Source organism: Silurus aristotelis (genome assembly GCF_946808225.1).
Source record: "Silurus aristotelis genome assembly, chromosome: 17".
Taxonomy (NCBI): Eukaryota; Metazoa; Chordata; class Actinopteri; order Siluriformes; family Siluridae; genus Silurus; species Silurus aristotelis.
Genome location: NC_139590.1, coordinates 12,023,659 through 12,038,806, shown reverse-complemented (window position 1 = coordinate 12,038,806; position 15,148 = coordinate 12,023,659). Strand labels below are relative to the sequence as shown.

The 15,148-nt window shown below is 36.9% G+C and overlaps 2 protein-coding genes across 5 annotated transcripts; both read right to left on the bottom strand.

Moving 5' to 3' along the window:
* Nucleotides 1-1,244: 1,244 nt before the first annotated feature.
* Nucleotides 1,245-7,065, bottom strand: LOC310740181 (GTPase IMAP family member 9). Of its 2 annotated transcripts, none has more exons than XM_083566692.1 (4): nucleotides 6,640-7,065; nucleotides 6,098-6,182; nucleotides 3,934-4,100; nucleotides 1,245-3,039 (listed from the first exon to the last, which is right to left on the bottom strand). In XM_083566692.1, exons 2-4 carry the CDS (start codon nucleotides 6,177-6,179, stop codon nucleotides 2,209-2,211), a joined length of 1,080 nt encoding a protein of 359 aa, XP_083422818.1. In that variant the 5' UTR covers nucleotides 6,180-6,182; nucleotides 6,640-7,065; the 3' UTR covers nucleotides 1,245-2,208. The 2 variants fall into 2 exon arrangements, with proteins under 2 accessions (XP_083422818.1, XP_083422819.1); XM_083566693.1 differs by having other exon boundaries at nucleotides 6,098-6,185; nucleotides 6,640-6,991.
* A 330-nt stretch (nucleotides 7,066-7,395) lies between these two features.
* hmgxb4a (HMG box domain containing 4a) lies at nucleotides 7,396-15,073 on the bottom strand. 3 transcript variants are annotated; one of them, XM_083566654.1, is made up of 13 exons: nucleotides 14,938-15,073; nucleotides 13,740-13,800; nucleotides 13,490-13,629; nucleotides 13,015-13,093; nucleotides 12,206-12,826; nucleotides 11,771-12,004; nucleotides 11,480-11,661; nucleotides 10,357-10,438; nucleotides 10,078-10,142; nucleotides 9,854-9,953; nucleotides 9,583-9,740; nucleotides 8,774-8,896; nucleotides 7,396-8,010 (listed from the first exon to the last, which is right to left on the bottom strand). In XM_083566654.1, the coding sequence occupies exons 2-13, from the start codon at nucleotides 13,741-13,743 to the stop codon at nucleotides 7,966-7,968; spliced, it is 1,833 nt and encodes a 610-aa protein (XP_083422780.1). In that variant the 5' UTR covers nucleotides 13,744-13,800; nucleotides 14,938-15,073; the 3' UTR covers nucleotides 7,396-7,965. The 3 variants fall into 3 exon arrangements, with proteins under 3 accessions (XP_083422780.1, XP_083422781.1, XP_083422782.1); XM_083566655.1 differs by having other exon boundaries at nucleotides 13,520-13,629; XM_083566656.1 differs by having other exon boundaries at nucleotides 13,607-13,629.
* Nucleotides 15,074-15,148: the final 75 nt, after the last annotated feature.

Below are 15,148 nucleotides of genomic sequence, written 5' to 3'. Positions count from 1 at the left end.
GCCAAAGCAGCAAAATCAGCATCTGTAATTTAATGACGGCGTACTGATGAGCATGGGAGCACAAATCAGTTCCATGTTAGCCCATGAGGCTGGCTGGACACGTTCATTTTTATCACTTTTTATATGAGCACTACATATCAGTGTTAAAAATGATTGTGGTGTAAGGATTTGATTTGTATGTAAGAATGAAACTGCATAGACATTTTTCAAATTCTGGATTCAGTTTTGTTTGATTGTCCTCCTTTCCTCAACTCAGAATTTTTCCCCAGATTAATACACAATCTTCTTTTCATACTTTCCATAGCTTCTCTTGCACCCAATCCAATGTCTCTCCTTCATTCTGTCATCTCTCCCTTTCTCTACGTCCTCCCCAAAAGGACAGAATAATATTTGGACAGGTGTTCCGTTTTAAACACGTAGGGGACCACACTACATCATTCCCAAACCCTTTTCTTTCAAAACGGAGCATCCAGAGAAACATGGCTCTAGTTTCAGACTGACTATAATCCGTATTGTAATGCATCCGAAATCCCAGACAATAAAGATCTGTTTAGCACCAATTTTCCTTTTTTTTTTTTTTTTTAGAAAAAATGTTTTTTTTTTCCTGATTCAAGCAACGGCAGAGGGCACATCTGCAAGACAGATGTGTGTCCAAGAGCAAGCTGCCTTCTTCCCCTCCCTCCCTCTCCCTCTCTCTCTCTCCTCGCACTTCCACTCTCCCTTCAAAAAAGAGCAAGCCTCCCTCTTTCCCACTCTGGACCACCCACATACGGACATGCCTTGTTGTAATGAAGGCAGAAATAAAGAGATGAGTCTTTTGACTGATGGGTTTTGCAGACTATCATTTATGCCTTACATACCATCAACCCACCCTTACAAAAATGATCAAGTGTGAGGGCAGAAGGGTGAGAAGAGGAGTACGTAAATCTACATCTCTATCTGCCTGCTGTCATTTTTTCAAACTGCATTAAGGCCTTATACATGCTTATCTACAGTTCTCATGCACTTGTAGATACGCATTACATAATATAACCACTATTATATTAGTTTGTTAAAAAAAAAATTATAATAATAAATAAATAAATAATTATTATTTTTTTACTAAATGGATTGCAAGTTTTCCAACTATAACGCTTGCACCCCCACACCCCCCACAATTTCAAGTGTTGTATCATCAATTTATTCTTAATCACCTCAAATCCAGTTCACCAAAAAGTGGACAAAAGACTCATTAATCACTTGGACAACATATTCAGATTATTTACTTTTAGTTCAACATTTCAGTCACACAAAATGCACAGGCTACACAGCAAAGATCTCCTGCCAAGTTTGCAATAAAGCAGTTTTTTTTTTTTTTCTCAGTGAATCAAAAAGCTGTCTAAACAGCATGTGTTGGATGAGTAATGTAGCTCTTGTGCTGTGCCTAATAATATACTGTTATCTGCAATTGGTAACAGCTTTACGAAAACCATGTAACCCATATAAATGTAAAATAAGAGCCCTACAAACGTGGATTTTCTTTAATTAGATTAGAAAAAAACAGTTGTCCTGTGAACGTGTATGATGTAAGCAAATAAAAACTCAAATTAATTCATTAGTGTAACTTTAATGTGTGATGGTACAGTGTACAAGCAAATAACTGATAAATGAATGATCAATTAAATCATTCTTAAAACTTTCAACAAGGCAAAGTAACAGACTCTGAAAGTCTCCGATGTTTGTACAGCTTCAAAGCTGTGTAAATAAATGAGCAGAGTAAAACCCATGTGGTAAACAACTTTCATTTGGAAACAATTCCACTTAGTAATTTGACTCTCTATCAATGGAGATACACCACAGTCTTTTCTACCTTTGGTAAAAATACCTTCAATCTCTGATGACTATGACATAAATTATTACATTTTGTTATTATAAAAAAAATAAAAATTCTTATTCAACTGTATTATTAACACACACTAATGAGGTAATTTAACATCGAGAACCAAAAAGACTTTAAAGTATCAATTCAGTGTTTGGTTTAAGGTGCTTATATTGTACTGTTCTTAAAACCTTTTTAATAAAAGTGATCCTAAATTATTATTTCTTATTTTAAACCAGCTTAAAGGCAATTATGTGATGTTTATATTTTGCTCACCCGAGCAAATTTGTTTTATAGCAAACTCTATACATTTTTATTTTCATGCAGTGCTCTGATGCATACTAAAAGTGTTATTTTGTTTTGACTTTGTTTTTTCTTCTGCCCACCTCAATGGCAACGGAGCCTACAGTTGCCCCTAAGGTACCCCCAAAAAACAGCCCCACAAGAGAGCCAAGTAAAGTGGTACCCCTCACCAGACCGGGCAGCCACAACACCCACCCAACTACCGTGTCCCAAATCCAGCGCAAGAAAGAGGGAGGGGGTGCATTAGGTGATAAAACGATGTCCTCCTCCGCATCCAGACCATCCGCACTCTCCTCCATTTTCTCTTCGCTCGCGTCTGGCTCCACGTTCGAGTCTTCGTCGGCCTCGTCTTTCCACTCGCTCTTTTTTTCACTGAAGGAACTTTCCTCATGACTCACTTCCATCCTTGTTTCTTCCTTGTCTACTTGAAGGAGAGGAGGACAGGTGTAGAATTCCTTCCCACTCTCCTTTACCATCTGCTCCACCTTCACCAGCAACTCCTGCACACAATTGTGGTCTTGCTCCACCTCCTTTTCTCCGTCTACACTTATGACATGATAACGGTCTCCACACCTCCACACCAATTCTAGCAAATCCTTATGCTCAGTGCTAAGAAACTCCTTTAGTGTTTTTTCTTCTGACGGCTGGTCTGTATCAGTAAACAGCACAATAGTGTGTTTGGTGATGGCTTCGAGACCGAACACTGTCTCTAAAGCATCCAAAGCCTGGAGGTTTTCATGTTGGCTATGGATAGAGATGCAGAGCAGGAAGGCATGGGCTCCTGGAGTGGCCAGTGATTTGCAGAGAGTCAGCTGGCGATGGACTTCCTCTGGGGGTCTCTCTGAGTAAAACCAGTCTGGAGTGTCCACCACAACCACCTGAAACGAAGACAATATTAGTGATGTCTAATTTTATTGTCATGTTATTCATACACAAATAGGTCACATTAGAAGAGACACTTCTGCCATTCATGCTATTATCCAATCAGACAGTCATGTGGCTGCAGTCCAGTGCATATAATTATTTAATTACAGGTCAAGAGCTTCCTACATCTAAATGGGAAAGAATGGCTGCTGAAACTAAGCTGGCTGGCTTGAGTATTTGAGAAACTGATTTTAGCAGCACCGTCTTTAAGGTTTATAACCATGGTGGATACAATGTCCAGTGAATACCTGTTCTGTGGATGAAAATACCTTGTTGGTGAAAATAATGGTCAGACAATTGAGCTATTGGTTACATAAATAACTACCCTTTACAACCACCATAAGAAAAAAGCTTGAAGAACAACATTTCATCCTTGAAGTGGAAAGACTAAAACAGCTGAAGACCACAATGGGTTCTAATCCTCTCAGCCAAAAACAGGAATATGGGCTGAAATGGGCACAGGCTCACCGAAACTGGACTGGGAATACATCTGGGGTTTTTTTGTTGTTGTTTTTTTAACCACTCTTGCTGTTTTGGAGTCTTTGATAAAACTGATTGGATAAGTACATGAAAGAGCAAGTAAACAGAACACACAATATCTTAATTATATAACACAAGAATATAAACAATGAAAGAAAAACTATGAAAAACGCTTTGCAACACAGCACAAATTACACATGGGTTGTTTCTTCATAAATTTTAACACACTCGCATCTGCGCTTAATAGTAGTGTTATGTAGATTCAGCTCTGCCTGTAGCTGATGATATTAAAACTTTATTCAAAATACATGCATTCAAAATACATGCATTCAATTCTGCAAACATAAAATATCTCGGATAAAACGAACCTGCCTTCCAGCCACACTTGCACACCCCTTCTCGCACTTCATAGTGACTGGCTTCTGAGAGTTAGAACCACAGCGAGTTTCAAACACAGGACTGCCGAGGATGGCGTTACCCACGCTGCTTTTTCCCGTTCCTGTCCAGCCCAGCAACACCAGCCTCAGCTCACACTCTGTAAATGCATATAAACAGAATGAGCTTGGAAGCATTTGCATTTTATGTATTTTCTGGGTTCATTTGTGCAACAAAATTTAAGACTTGCAGTGTATGTGTAACTAGTTGAAATGTACTTTAAAATTATTACTGCTTTTGTTCATTTGACTTCCTTTAGTGGTTTTTGTACTAAATTACCATATTTTTATTGTTAAATTTTAATCAATATTACATGTACATTACATGTATATTATATTGTATAAAAATATACTAATATTTTAGCTTTTTACTAACATTCTTTTTATATAGTTATCATCCAGTCACTAGTCATTTTTCTCTTACTGCTGCAAAAACAGAAAGAAACATCACACTTAAAAGCTTTATATTGAGTCATTTTGGGTTTTGTGCATTTTGTTTTTACTGTGTAAAGTGTGTAATTAGGGCTTTAGCTGAAAATAATACTTGAAAACGTGTGTTATTCCAGTCTACGTCTATTGTTAATTTAATTAAATAAATTTTTTGTTTTTACTTTTAGGTCTCAACGCATGTCTTAATTTTAAAGTAAAGACTAGTATCTATTTAATATTATAATAATTGTTGCAACTAAAATTTACCCTATGCTACATAGCTTTATCAAATTCATCTCATAAACTAAAATATGCTTATAATAGAGGAATCTTTACAATATAAAAAAGGGTGAAGCTGTTGAGAGTTTAGCCATCTACATTGCTGGTTTAAATTTTTTTTAACCAATTAAAAGTATAATAACCATACCACCCAATTTAATACATTCACATTCACGTGCATCATCCTAACAATAATAATAAAATAAAATTATAAACTCAGTTGGGTTATCCTCTCTTCTATTCATTCAATTAGCTAAACTGAGAGAATATTTATTTTAGAGGATTTTATTCACAACATTACAAGCAGAATTATATAAAATCATCAACATAATGAACATAAAATTCATCTGCCTTAAAAACTGCTTTGTTTCTTTAATCAAATATTGCAGGATATAAAATTGAAGTAAAAATTTCTCTAAATGAGCATACAGAATGCTAGTATGTAGACATAAAATAAGCACATTGAAGTTATACTTGTTTTAGTCTTGTAAATGCAGATTTTTTTTGCCTACAAATATCACTAATACCTACATACAAATAAGTCACAAAAAGACTGATAAGACGGAGGCAAAAACTGATTTTTGTCACAGCTTAGCGTAGTTGGGCGCAGGCTTTGAAGCAGAGAATGATGAAGCAACAGCTCCATCTACTGGCAACTCATACGTAGCACATCGCTAAATAATAAAGGCACTTTTAAAAATGTAACTCAAGCAAATGTCATTTAAAAAGAGCTTTGTTTACATATTTTACACTTTTGAAAACTCTTGCATATTACAATCCTAGGAAAAAAAATGATTTTACCATCAAACATTTATCATATCATGAATATACCATACCTTTGCTTACAAGACGACTATAAAATAACGTTTCTTTTAACAATATTTGTTGTTAAAACCATTATAAGATAAATATTTGCCAAATTAGACTTATTGGCCAATTTCCCAGTTATGTAGGCCCTAGTTTGTTTGGAAGAAAAGAAAAGCTGGCCAAATGAAACCTATTTCTCATAAGTAACAAGACAGGTTTTAGCTCTGGGCTAAAAGCACAATGTGAATCAACTTGTTCAAGCTTTTTATGGGCGTGTTTAAAAATGCTGAGTGGTTACTTTAGCTTCTACAGTATTGAAAGATGTTTGCGACCTTTACACTGCTCTTTGTGCAAAGCAAAAACCAGGGCCAAACAAGCAAACAAAATAAAATATCAATAGGTGCCTTGGAGAGCATTGTATAATGTGGATTCTATGTATATCAGGCAATGTAGTCTTTTCATACCATATTATTAAACATAGAAATATATTTAACTGAACATTACATATATGATAGTTGCTCCACAGTATCAAATCTGATCAAATATGTGGATTAAATCCCAGTATGGAACCACAAACTCCAACCTGGTTTGGCAGAGCCTCTCAGTTCCTTCTGCTCTCCGTCCATGTCATGAGTTGGCCCTTGTATTGTTTTCTCGTCCATCATCTGCTGCTGAAACAAAAATGCTATAGCTTATTATAGAACTATTAATCGTGTAGTAAAGTCTTTTATTGTTTTAGTCATCATCTGTTACTGTCACTGCTAGAGCCTTCTGGTGAGGGATGAGTGGAGAGAATGTGTGTTTGCAAGAGAAAGGGAGGAGCCGGAGATAGAGGACTGACTCACATGACTCAAATGAGTCAACACAAGAGAATTTGTACACAAAAGTCACATTCATAACACTTCAACCACAGTGTTTCTAGATGTTTAAACCCTTTCATCTTTCTGCCCTTTCTGTCTGGTCTAGGATCTGAGAAACAAAGTATTCAGGCTCATATCATGTAGTTTGTTTCATTATAATTTTTCCTGCTAACAGCCATCCAGTTTACCCATCCAGTAAACTCTACATAAATAATGTACTAATGTAAACATATTTTTAACTATTATATAATATATTAGAGCTTACCTTAGATCTTTCAGTGCCCCTGTGTTGAAGTGTGCCAGTCAGACCTTCGTCTCTCAGCACTTCCTCCTTTTCCTGCAACTTGAGGGCTGCTCTGCGGAAAAAAAAGAAAACAAACACACAAGAGGGAGGCCACTGATTCTCTCCCTAGACATTTGAGTCTTGTTTTCCCTTTACACGCCCTTTCTGTCTTCTGGTATCCTTTTTCTCTCTGGTGTTTCCAATCAGACGGCTGAAAAATAGCTTTAGTTTGGAAGGGCGCGTGCACGCTTTCTCTCTCACTCACTCACATACAGAGGGAGGAAGAGAGGAAGGAGAGGAAGTCCTGCACACAATGCTGAATCACGTTGCCTATGCTGTTATAGAGTTCATTTCCGTATAAGGCACAGTGTTTTGGGTGAACAGGAGCTGAAGTGCTAGACTTCGACTGCCAGACTAACTCATAAAAAATACAAGTGCACAAGCAGCGTCATTGTGTTATTGTCATTATTAAATATCTATCATTTTTTGCATTCATTAATGCAGGTACCTGCTGTGCAACTGTATCCTTTATATCCCTTTAATGAACTACAAAATGTTTGCACAGGCATAAAATCATAAAACATCTATTCCAGGTGGGGAAAAGTTATATTATGATTGTTATAATTCTATTATAATAAATGCACCAGTGTATGAAAATATATTAGTAATAATAATATTTACAGATTTGTGCTTTTAAGTATATTATGCATTACAAAAAGATTGGTCACACTTCCAGAATTTGTGTATACAATTTTACTATAAACAAATTATAGCATATTACATTTTGCAAGTATAAAAACAGATTGGCAGTAAAATGACTACTGCAGTTACTAATGTTTGCTACTATTAACTTAATCTTAAATAAGAAAAAAAAAAAACAATAACAACCTTGGTCTCAGACATAAAACTGTACACTTCTGCATAAAAATAAATTGCTCTTTACATAATAAAAGTATGCCAATTTTCACACAACACGCTCACAAACATACACACATGCACACACTCACTAAAACAATAAAACAATCAAATCTAATAACCTGACATAGATGTGTTTCCTAGAATGAGATTTTGAATCCCTTTTAAAAAAATATGAAAGAATTACAATTAAAAAAATATTAAACATTTTAAAAACAGTTCTAAGTCTACAGATGTCCAAATGTCCCAGACCTGATTGGTGCATTGCTAACAAAAATAAACGGTCAAAAATTGTCATTGTTTCATACTTTAAAAAAGAATTATGTTGTTTTTAATGTGTCCTGTTTCAAATGAAGTGCAATTGATTGGTGCGAAGTAATTTGTTCTCCAGTCTCATAGTCCTGGCATGATGTATGCTATGTTGTCCAACGTGCTCGACTGAAAGATAAAATAAGAAATATTTAGATTTCATATCCAGTGCCATAAAGCTCATCACTAACTTAATTGTAAATGAGGATACTTGCTGTACATTCATGCAACTGTATAATCAGGCGAAAGCAGTGCAATGCAAATCAAATCATGTAGATGCAAGACAGGTGATTCAGGTAATGTGCACATCAGAATGAAGAGAAATTATGACCTATGTGAATTTGATTTAGGATGGATTGTTTGAGCATTTCAGAAACTGATGATTTTCACACATAAACAGTCTCTATAGTTTACACAAGATTTTAAAATAGAATAAGATTTGACTGAGAGACAGTTTTTTTCATGAAAACAACTTTTTGATGACAGAGGTTAAAGAAAAATGGCCAGAATGTTTTAAGCTGCCACGAAGAATATAGTAATTCATATAATCAATCTTTAAAACCATGATAAAAGAAAAACACATCTCAGATTGCACAAAACATCAAAGCTTGAAGTGAGTGGGCTACAATAGCTAAACAAGTCTTATATCTTCTGATATCTCTCATCAACAAGGTGTCTGCAAGCTGCAAGCTGCAGGATGCTTTTTGTTTTTTACTCTATTTTGGGTGCATTGTTGAATTGTTTGTGTATGAAAATCCCAGATCATTTATAAATGAGTCAAACCAACCCCTCTGGAAACAAGAACTATAGCATCGTTAAAGTCATTAAAATAATTCCTTATTCCCCATATTAAGGATACGTTTATGTACGTGTGTGTGTATGTGTGTCCCACCAAGACGCTGCGTGGACAGCCATTAAGCTGAGGGACCTGAGCAGTGAGACAGGTTAATGGACCAAGAGCACACAAAATGGAGTCTAGCAGAACAGAGAGACTGCCAGACACTGCTACCATTCCCTGCAAAATAAATAGACAGGCCTTAGTTTATTTAGGGATATTGCAAAGAGTAGACCATAAGTTAAAACATACAAGGAATTGAGGAAAATGTATAGATGTATTTTTACATTTGTTTTTCAAACAAATACTGGTTTCAAACTTATCAAATCTTTACAATTTATATATAAACACTATATTGCTTTGAGCTTCATGTCCATCACATGACCATCACATTCATATGTGCTTTTTATGCTATATTAACCTTTTTGTTCCCAAGCCTGGATAAAACAGGAGGGTTGCATCCTCACAGGCATTAAATTTCTTTCACTCCAAAAACCGTGTCTTTGTTCACATTGTCATGCAGTGCCAAATCAAATATGCAGACTATTGATTTGCTGTGGTGTTCCCGTAACGGTTTGTTCCAGAGAAATCTTAATGCTACAGCAAAGAAAGACATCTTATACAAATGTGTTTTCTCCAACTTTGTGGAAAAAGTATGAGAAAGACCCATATGTAAGTGTGATGGTCTGATCTCCACATGCCTTCGACCATAGAGTGTACATTTTCTCATATATTTATGAGGAATCCATTTACCAAAATTCATTTTTGTCAGAACAAAGATTTTCCCCACAATTTAATCATAATTTTGTCACAAATATAATAATGTTTAAGAAGCTTCTTAATGACTAATGTTGCTAGGCACTCACCTCTGTCTCTTGCAGCCTGTGTCCAATGAGAGAGAGAGACTCCCCAAGGAGCTGCAAATGGGCAGCAGCATCTATGGGGTCAACCTCTGGTACCCGGATGGTCAGAGCACGACTTGGAGTGGTCAACCCTGTCCCCATACCCACAACTTTATTGGAGCCTTGAAAAAGAATACATAGTCCTTTTTTAAAAGGCAAAATAAAATAAAAATACGTTTTGCTTTACCATTATTGAGAAAAGGTTATAAGAGAAACAGTTAAAAGAAAATTTTACTCTTGATTTTATTCTCTGATGATAAAGTCTTCTGTTTGACTGTAGTAGCCTCAGCTTTAATCTGTTTATGTTGCAGATACTGAGCCTTTTGCTTCCAAACCTGCAGGCAGAGGTAAGCAATCATTTCAATACTATCACTCATTATTAAAATTGCAGTTCTAAAGAAATAATAATATGATTAAGCACACTTAATAAGCACCATGAAGTAGAAAAATATTACTGACCTGCTTGTCTTTTTCAGGTAGATGCTTCCAAACCTCTGCAAGCTTCTTACTCAGCTCCCCAAACACTACAAAACCATGGACATAGTGATTGGTGATTACATTATGTAATTATTTTATTGCAAGTGGTGGTAGTAACATAATGCATCAATGCACACAACTAAGCATGTATACAAAATATATCAATAATAGGCACAATTTAACTATATCATTACATAAATTACAACAAACACTAGCAATTGTGTAATGAAAAGCTTGTATTTGATATAACAGAGCACCCACCTAGTCCAGGCTGTTCTGCATTTATATTGACCCTGTACTCTTTACAGAACACCTGATAAGCTGTCGTACTTTTCTTCTTTTTCTAAAAGATTCAAGGACATAGCTGTTAAACAATGTGATCAGGATCACTGATGGCTGCTTGCATTTGAATATGACACTCTGGAAGAGGTGTTCAATCAGTAAAATTACAGTGACAAAATGTTAATTATGGTTTAAGAATTCTTAAATAAGACTATTGAAACAGAAGAAAATAATTGTGTTGAGTTTTCCCTCAACGCTTAAACAATAAGACAAGATTTCTCGTCTCAATCATCATCACAATATCATCACAGGTCTGGCTACCTTCAAAAAGGTTGAAAATAGGATTTATTCATCAAGCTGAAAATATATATACACAAACATTTAGAAATCTAGAAATCTAGAGTTTGGTGTGATTTTTCTGAAATGATAAACGCCAGTTTATAATTTGTTTCTATTTGCCAAAGCATCTGATAAGTTTTTGGAAAATTTTTTTTAGATATTGAAGTAATTGGAAGCTGAATTGGCTTCTCAGGGAGATCCTCCTTGCCATATCCACCACTGGTTTGCTCATTAGGATAAACACATAATTATAAAATGTATACAGTACTTGTCTTCTTCTTCTTCTTCTTCCGGCTGCTCCCATTAGGTGTCGCCACAGCGTCTCCATACCCCCCTGTCCTCTACATCTGCCTCTTTCAAACCAACTAACTGCATGTCTTCCCTCACCACATCCATGAACCTCCTCCTTGGTCTTCCTCTTTTCCTCCTTCCTGTTGGTTTCATCCTCAGCATTCTCCTACCGATATACCCCATGTCCCTCCTCTGCACATGTCCAAACCATCTCAATCGGGCCTCTCTCACTTTGTCCCCAAAACGTCCTACATGCGCTGTCCCTCTAATAAACTCGCTTCTAATCCTGTCCATCCTCGTCACTCCCAATGAAAATCTCAACATCTTCAGCTATGCTACCTCCAGCTCAACCTCCTGTCTTTAAGTTAATGCCACCATCTTGTAATTCCTGTAAAGATGCTTTTGGACAATGTCCACCACAAGTTACATAATGCTTCTTTTTTAGTTGAGACTTATGTGTAGGGAACCTCACCTTTTCTTTGTCATGCTTTTCTCTCTCCTTCTCCTCCTTCTTCTTCTTCTTTACCGTCATCAAGTCAGCACCCTGATGATGTTGAGGATGCAAGGTGATTGTTGGCACCATAGAGAAACTTCCTACTGAGGTACTATGATTTGACGAGCTGTGGGAATGGGAGTGGCTTCTTGATGAATCCCCTATAGAAACAAAAAACAAGCAAATAAATGTAATTCAGCTTTGTTGAATTTATACATTTAACAATCCAGAAAATTTAAAAAGGTATAACTGTTTGATATTAACTGTTACCTTTAAATCCTTTCTTTTCTGCATTTCCTCCTTTGTTGTGCTTTTTCTCCTTTGAACTTTTATCTTTGTCTCTGTCCTTCTCTTTGTCCTTTTTCTTTTTGCTTTTTTTGCTTTTTTTCTTCTTTTTAGATAAAAGTTGTGTGTAGGAGTCATCAATGATCAGTTCACCTGCTTCTAGCTCCCCTCCAGAGGATGAACAATCTGCTCCCTTTGCCTTAGTTCCACCGTACAGTCCTAGAAGACAAATTGTTGCAATGAGACTTGAGAAAACAGAACCCCACATATGCAGTGAATAGAGATTATGTTGAAATAATTGAAGTTTTTCTTTTTCAGAAAAAAAATCACAAGAAATGTATTCCATGGTCAGTACAATAATGATGACAGAAGGTAGTTACAACAGTAAGAGATTCCTAAGATGTGATAAACTTTCCTTACCCTCCACTTCAACTTCTTTGCCCACCATGGGCAGAGGTTCTCGGCTGTGTTGTTTCTTCTTTTGTAGCTTAGATGGCATCAATCGGTCCCTGTCCTTCTCCTTCTTCGTCCCAATTTTTTTGCTGCCAGAGTAGGAATGATGTCCTTTGCTCCCTGAAGATGGATGTGCAGGGAAAGGGAATCTTTCAGTCGATAATCCACCATCACTCTTTTCCTTGGGTGACATGATTAGCTTAATTTTCAGGCCCTCACCATCTCCCAGTGTAAGTGGTTCACCCCTGCCGGCTCCGGCATGAAACAAGGATGACTTAGAGGAAGAATGCTTCTTCAACAAAGAACTCGGATGACGGGAATTAGAAAAAGAGTGGCCACTCTTGGAGCTGCCTTCACGTTTGCGATCTTTGGAGGAGGAATGTGAGGAGTGAGGAGGGTAAGAGGGTTTTTTATGAAAGTTAGGGCCAGGTTCAGAGCCTGTGGCTGTTGGGGAGGTGATTGCCTGCAAGAGGCCCATAGCAGTGTCTGTTGAGTGGGCTGGCTGCGAGGAGCATAAAGATGAGCGTGAGGGTGAGCGTTCAGAGGACTTGCGCTTCTTCTTATGAGGAGGGCCTGAGCCATGGTGGTCTGAGCAAAGACAAAATAAACATTGTGACTGTCAATAATACAAGCATTGCATTATTGTATTAAATTATCAAACCCCCTTTTTCACTTATTAAAATGTAAAAAAAAAAAAAAAAAAAACAAGTAGAAATGCTGTGCATATTTAGAGGCTACTCATCTCTATAATTCAGTCTCTACTCTATCACACTTACCTCGATAATGGTACTCGTCACTTAAGTGCTTCTTCTTCTTTTTGTGTAAGTCCCCACCCATCACTATTAACTCTGAGTCCTAATTATTGACAGAATAAACAGAAATAAATATAATAACACAGACACAATTTTTTACTTCAGTTGCAAACTACATTTACACTACTTTGTAAATGCCAAATGTAATAAGGGAAAAAAGTCAAGATGAAACCGAGATTAAGTAATTTTAAATATAATATCTACCTAAACAGCCTTACATGAAGGTGCATGTAAATTGAGAGTTTTTTCTAAAATTTGTAAAACCCTGCTTGAACCTCATATTTATAGCTTGTAATTGTAAAGGTACTTATATAATGAAATGAATCACAGGCAATGTTGATTTTTTTAGAGACCTATTCAAACTACTACTGCTTGACAGAACTGTAAATAGTCCTCATTCTAACATATACTGTTCCTTTCTCTGTCTCCCTGCTGTTACCTCACTGTTTTTCCCAGAGGTTTTGCACACCTGTGCGGCTATTTCTTCCTCTTCTCTCAATAAATCTTTGTATGAGCGCCTTTTCTCCCTCTGACTGCGACCAGCCACCAGACCTACCTCTCCCTCTATACCGGACATCTCTGAAAATATAAAAGTTAAAAAGTTAAAAAAAAATTTTTTTTTAAAACATTTATGTCTCATCGGTTTTAATGGTAAGGACAGGGGTGAGATAATAAAAATCGTTTCTTACCCATTACACCTTTCCGTTTTATCTCCTCAAATTCTTCACTCACAGACCAGGTTCAATCAGTCTGTTTGGACAGAAAAGTACAGTTAGGATCTCAACCATGTCTCAATCAAGCAGCTTATTGTCTGCTTTTTATGCTTATTGGGTATCGATAACTGTAAGATGGATCCAGGATTACTCTTTCAATGCACTATTTTAAGATTTTTGCAGCTGATCGCACTGTGAAATAGTAACAATTCATTAGAGAAGTAAAAAAAAAAGACAAAACATTCCGCCCTGACCCCTGAACATTATAACAAATAAATAACAAGGGTTTTTTTTCTGAGATATTATAAAGATGAGAAAGTTGGGAATTATTTTAAGGGTTTTAAGCAAATATGGGGGCCAAAAAAACAAATAAACAAATAAAAACTGCCCCAGAGAACAAACTTGTTCTAGGCAGGAGAGCCAGCTGGTGCCCACGAGGTGCTTTTCTTACCGAAAACCAAAAAAGTGTATGTGTGAATTTGTGTTATAACGTGTTATAAGTATTGACGTTTTAATAACTGCTACTTGTTTCCAGAAGTCCTTGCATCTTCAATATTTGTGGAGTGTAGGGAAGTTCGGGAATAAAATCATAATTTATTAATTTAAAGACGGCATATCTCCAGTTTATATCTGATGTACATTAACTGTACTTCATTCTAACTTGGTCAATTAAGGAGATTATTACTCAGAGTGCTGCCACTGTATCTGTCAGGGGGATGTGGACATGGCGAAGAGGGAGAGGGAGAGGTTGGTAATAATGCTGCTGTTGGTGTTTATATTTATGTGGAAATCACCTGGATCACAAGGAAACTGTTTCCGCTAAAAGAAATGCAAAGACGAGCTGATATTCGTCGTTAATCGAGTGGCTATTTCCCGCCTCCTTTCGAAAGGATACACAAACACACCCCCTTAGCGCCGCCGGGGTCCGACTTTCCCCTGCTTGAGGAGTACGGAATCCGACATCCCGGGATGAGCTGCAGACAGGCGGCTTGTTTTCCCAACGACAGTCCGCGGTTTCCACTTCGTGCAGGCCGCGCAAACGTTAAGATTCGATTAGCGCCAACTGCGCGCTGTATCTTACCGCTTTACCGCATCGCCAGAAGAAACATGCAGAGCGCAAGCTTTTTATGAGAAGCAGAAACGTGACCCGAGTGAAAATAAATGATAAAATTACCTTCGCTGATGCTCGGATTTACACGGTGCCAGCCGCCATCTTTGATTTGACGCCACAACAAAGCGGGAGCTGAGAGGAGGGTCTACAGAATACAGCGGCTCCAGTCTGACAGGAAAACAAGCCCTCAGCCTCACACATGCTCACCTCCAGGCTATATTATTATTAAACAATAAAACTGTAACTGTTTGTACAATACTCTAATAAAATAAAT

Coding starts and splice junctions, on each gene's coding strand:
- LOC310740181 (XM_083566692.1), bottom strand. CDS start 6,179: ATGATGGACGAGAAAACAATACAAGGGCCAACTCATGACATGGACGGA. Junction 4,101..6,097: donor GAGAGGCTCTGCCAAACCAG/GTTGGAGTTTGT, acceptor ATGCATTTACAG/AGTGTGAGCTGAGGCTGGTG. Junction 3,040..3,933: donor CAAGTGTGGCTGGAAGGCAG/GTTCGTTTTATC, acceptor TCTTCGTTTCAG/GTGGTTGTGGTGGACACTCC.
- hmgxb4a (XM_083566654.1), bottom strand. Junction 11,662..11,770: donor AGAAAAGAAAGGATTTAAAG/GTAACAGTTAAT, acceptor TTGTTTCTATAG/GGGATTCATCAAGAAGCCAC. Junction 9,954..10,077: donor TACCTGAAAAAGACAAGCAG/GTCAGTAATATT, acceptor CTCTGCCTGCAG/GTTTGGAAGCAAAAGGCTCA.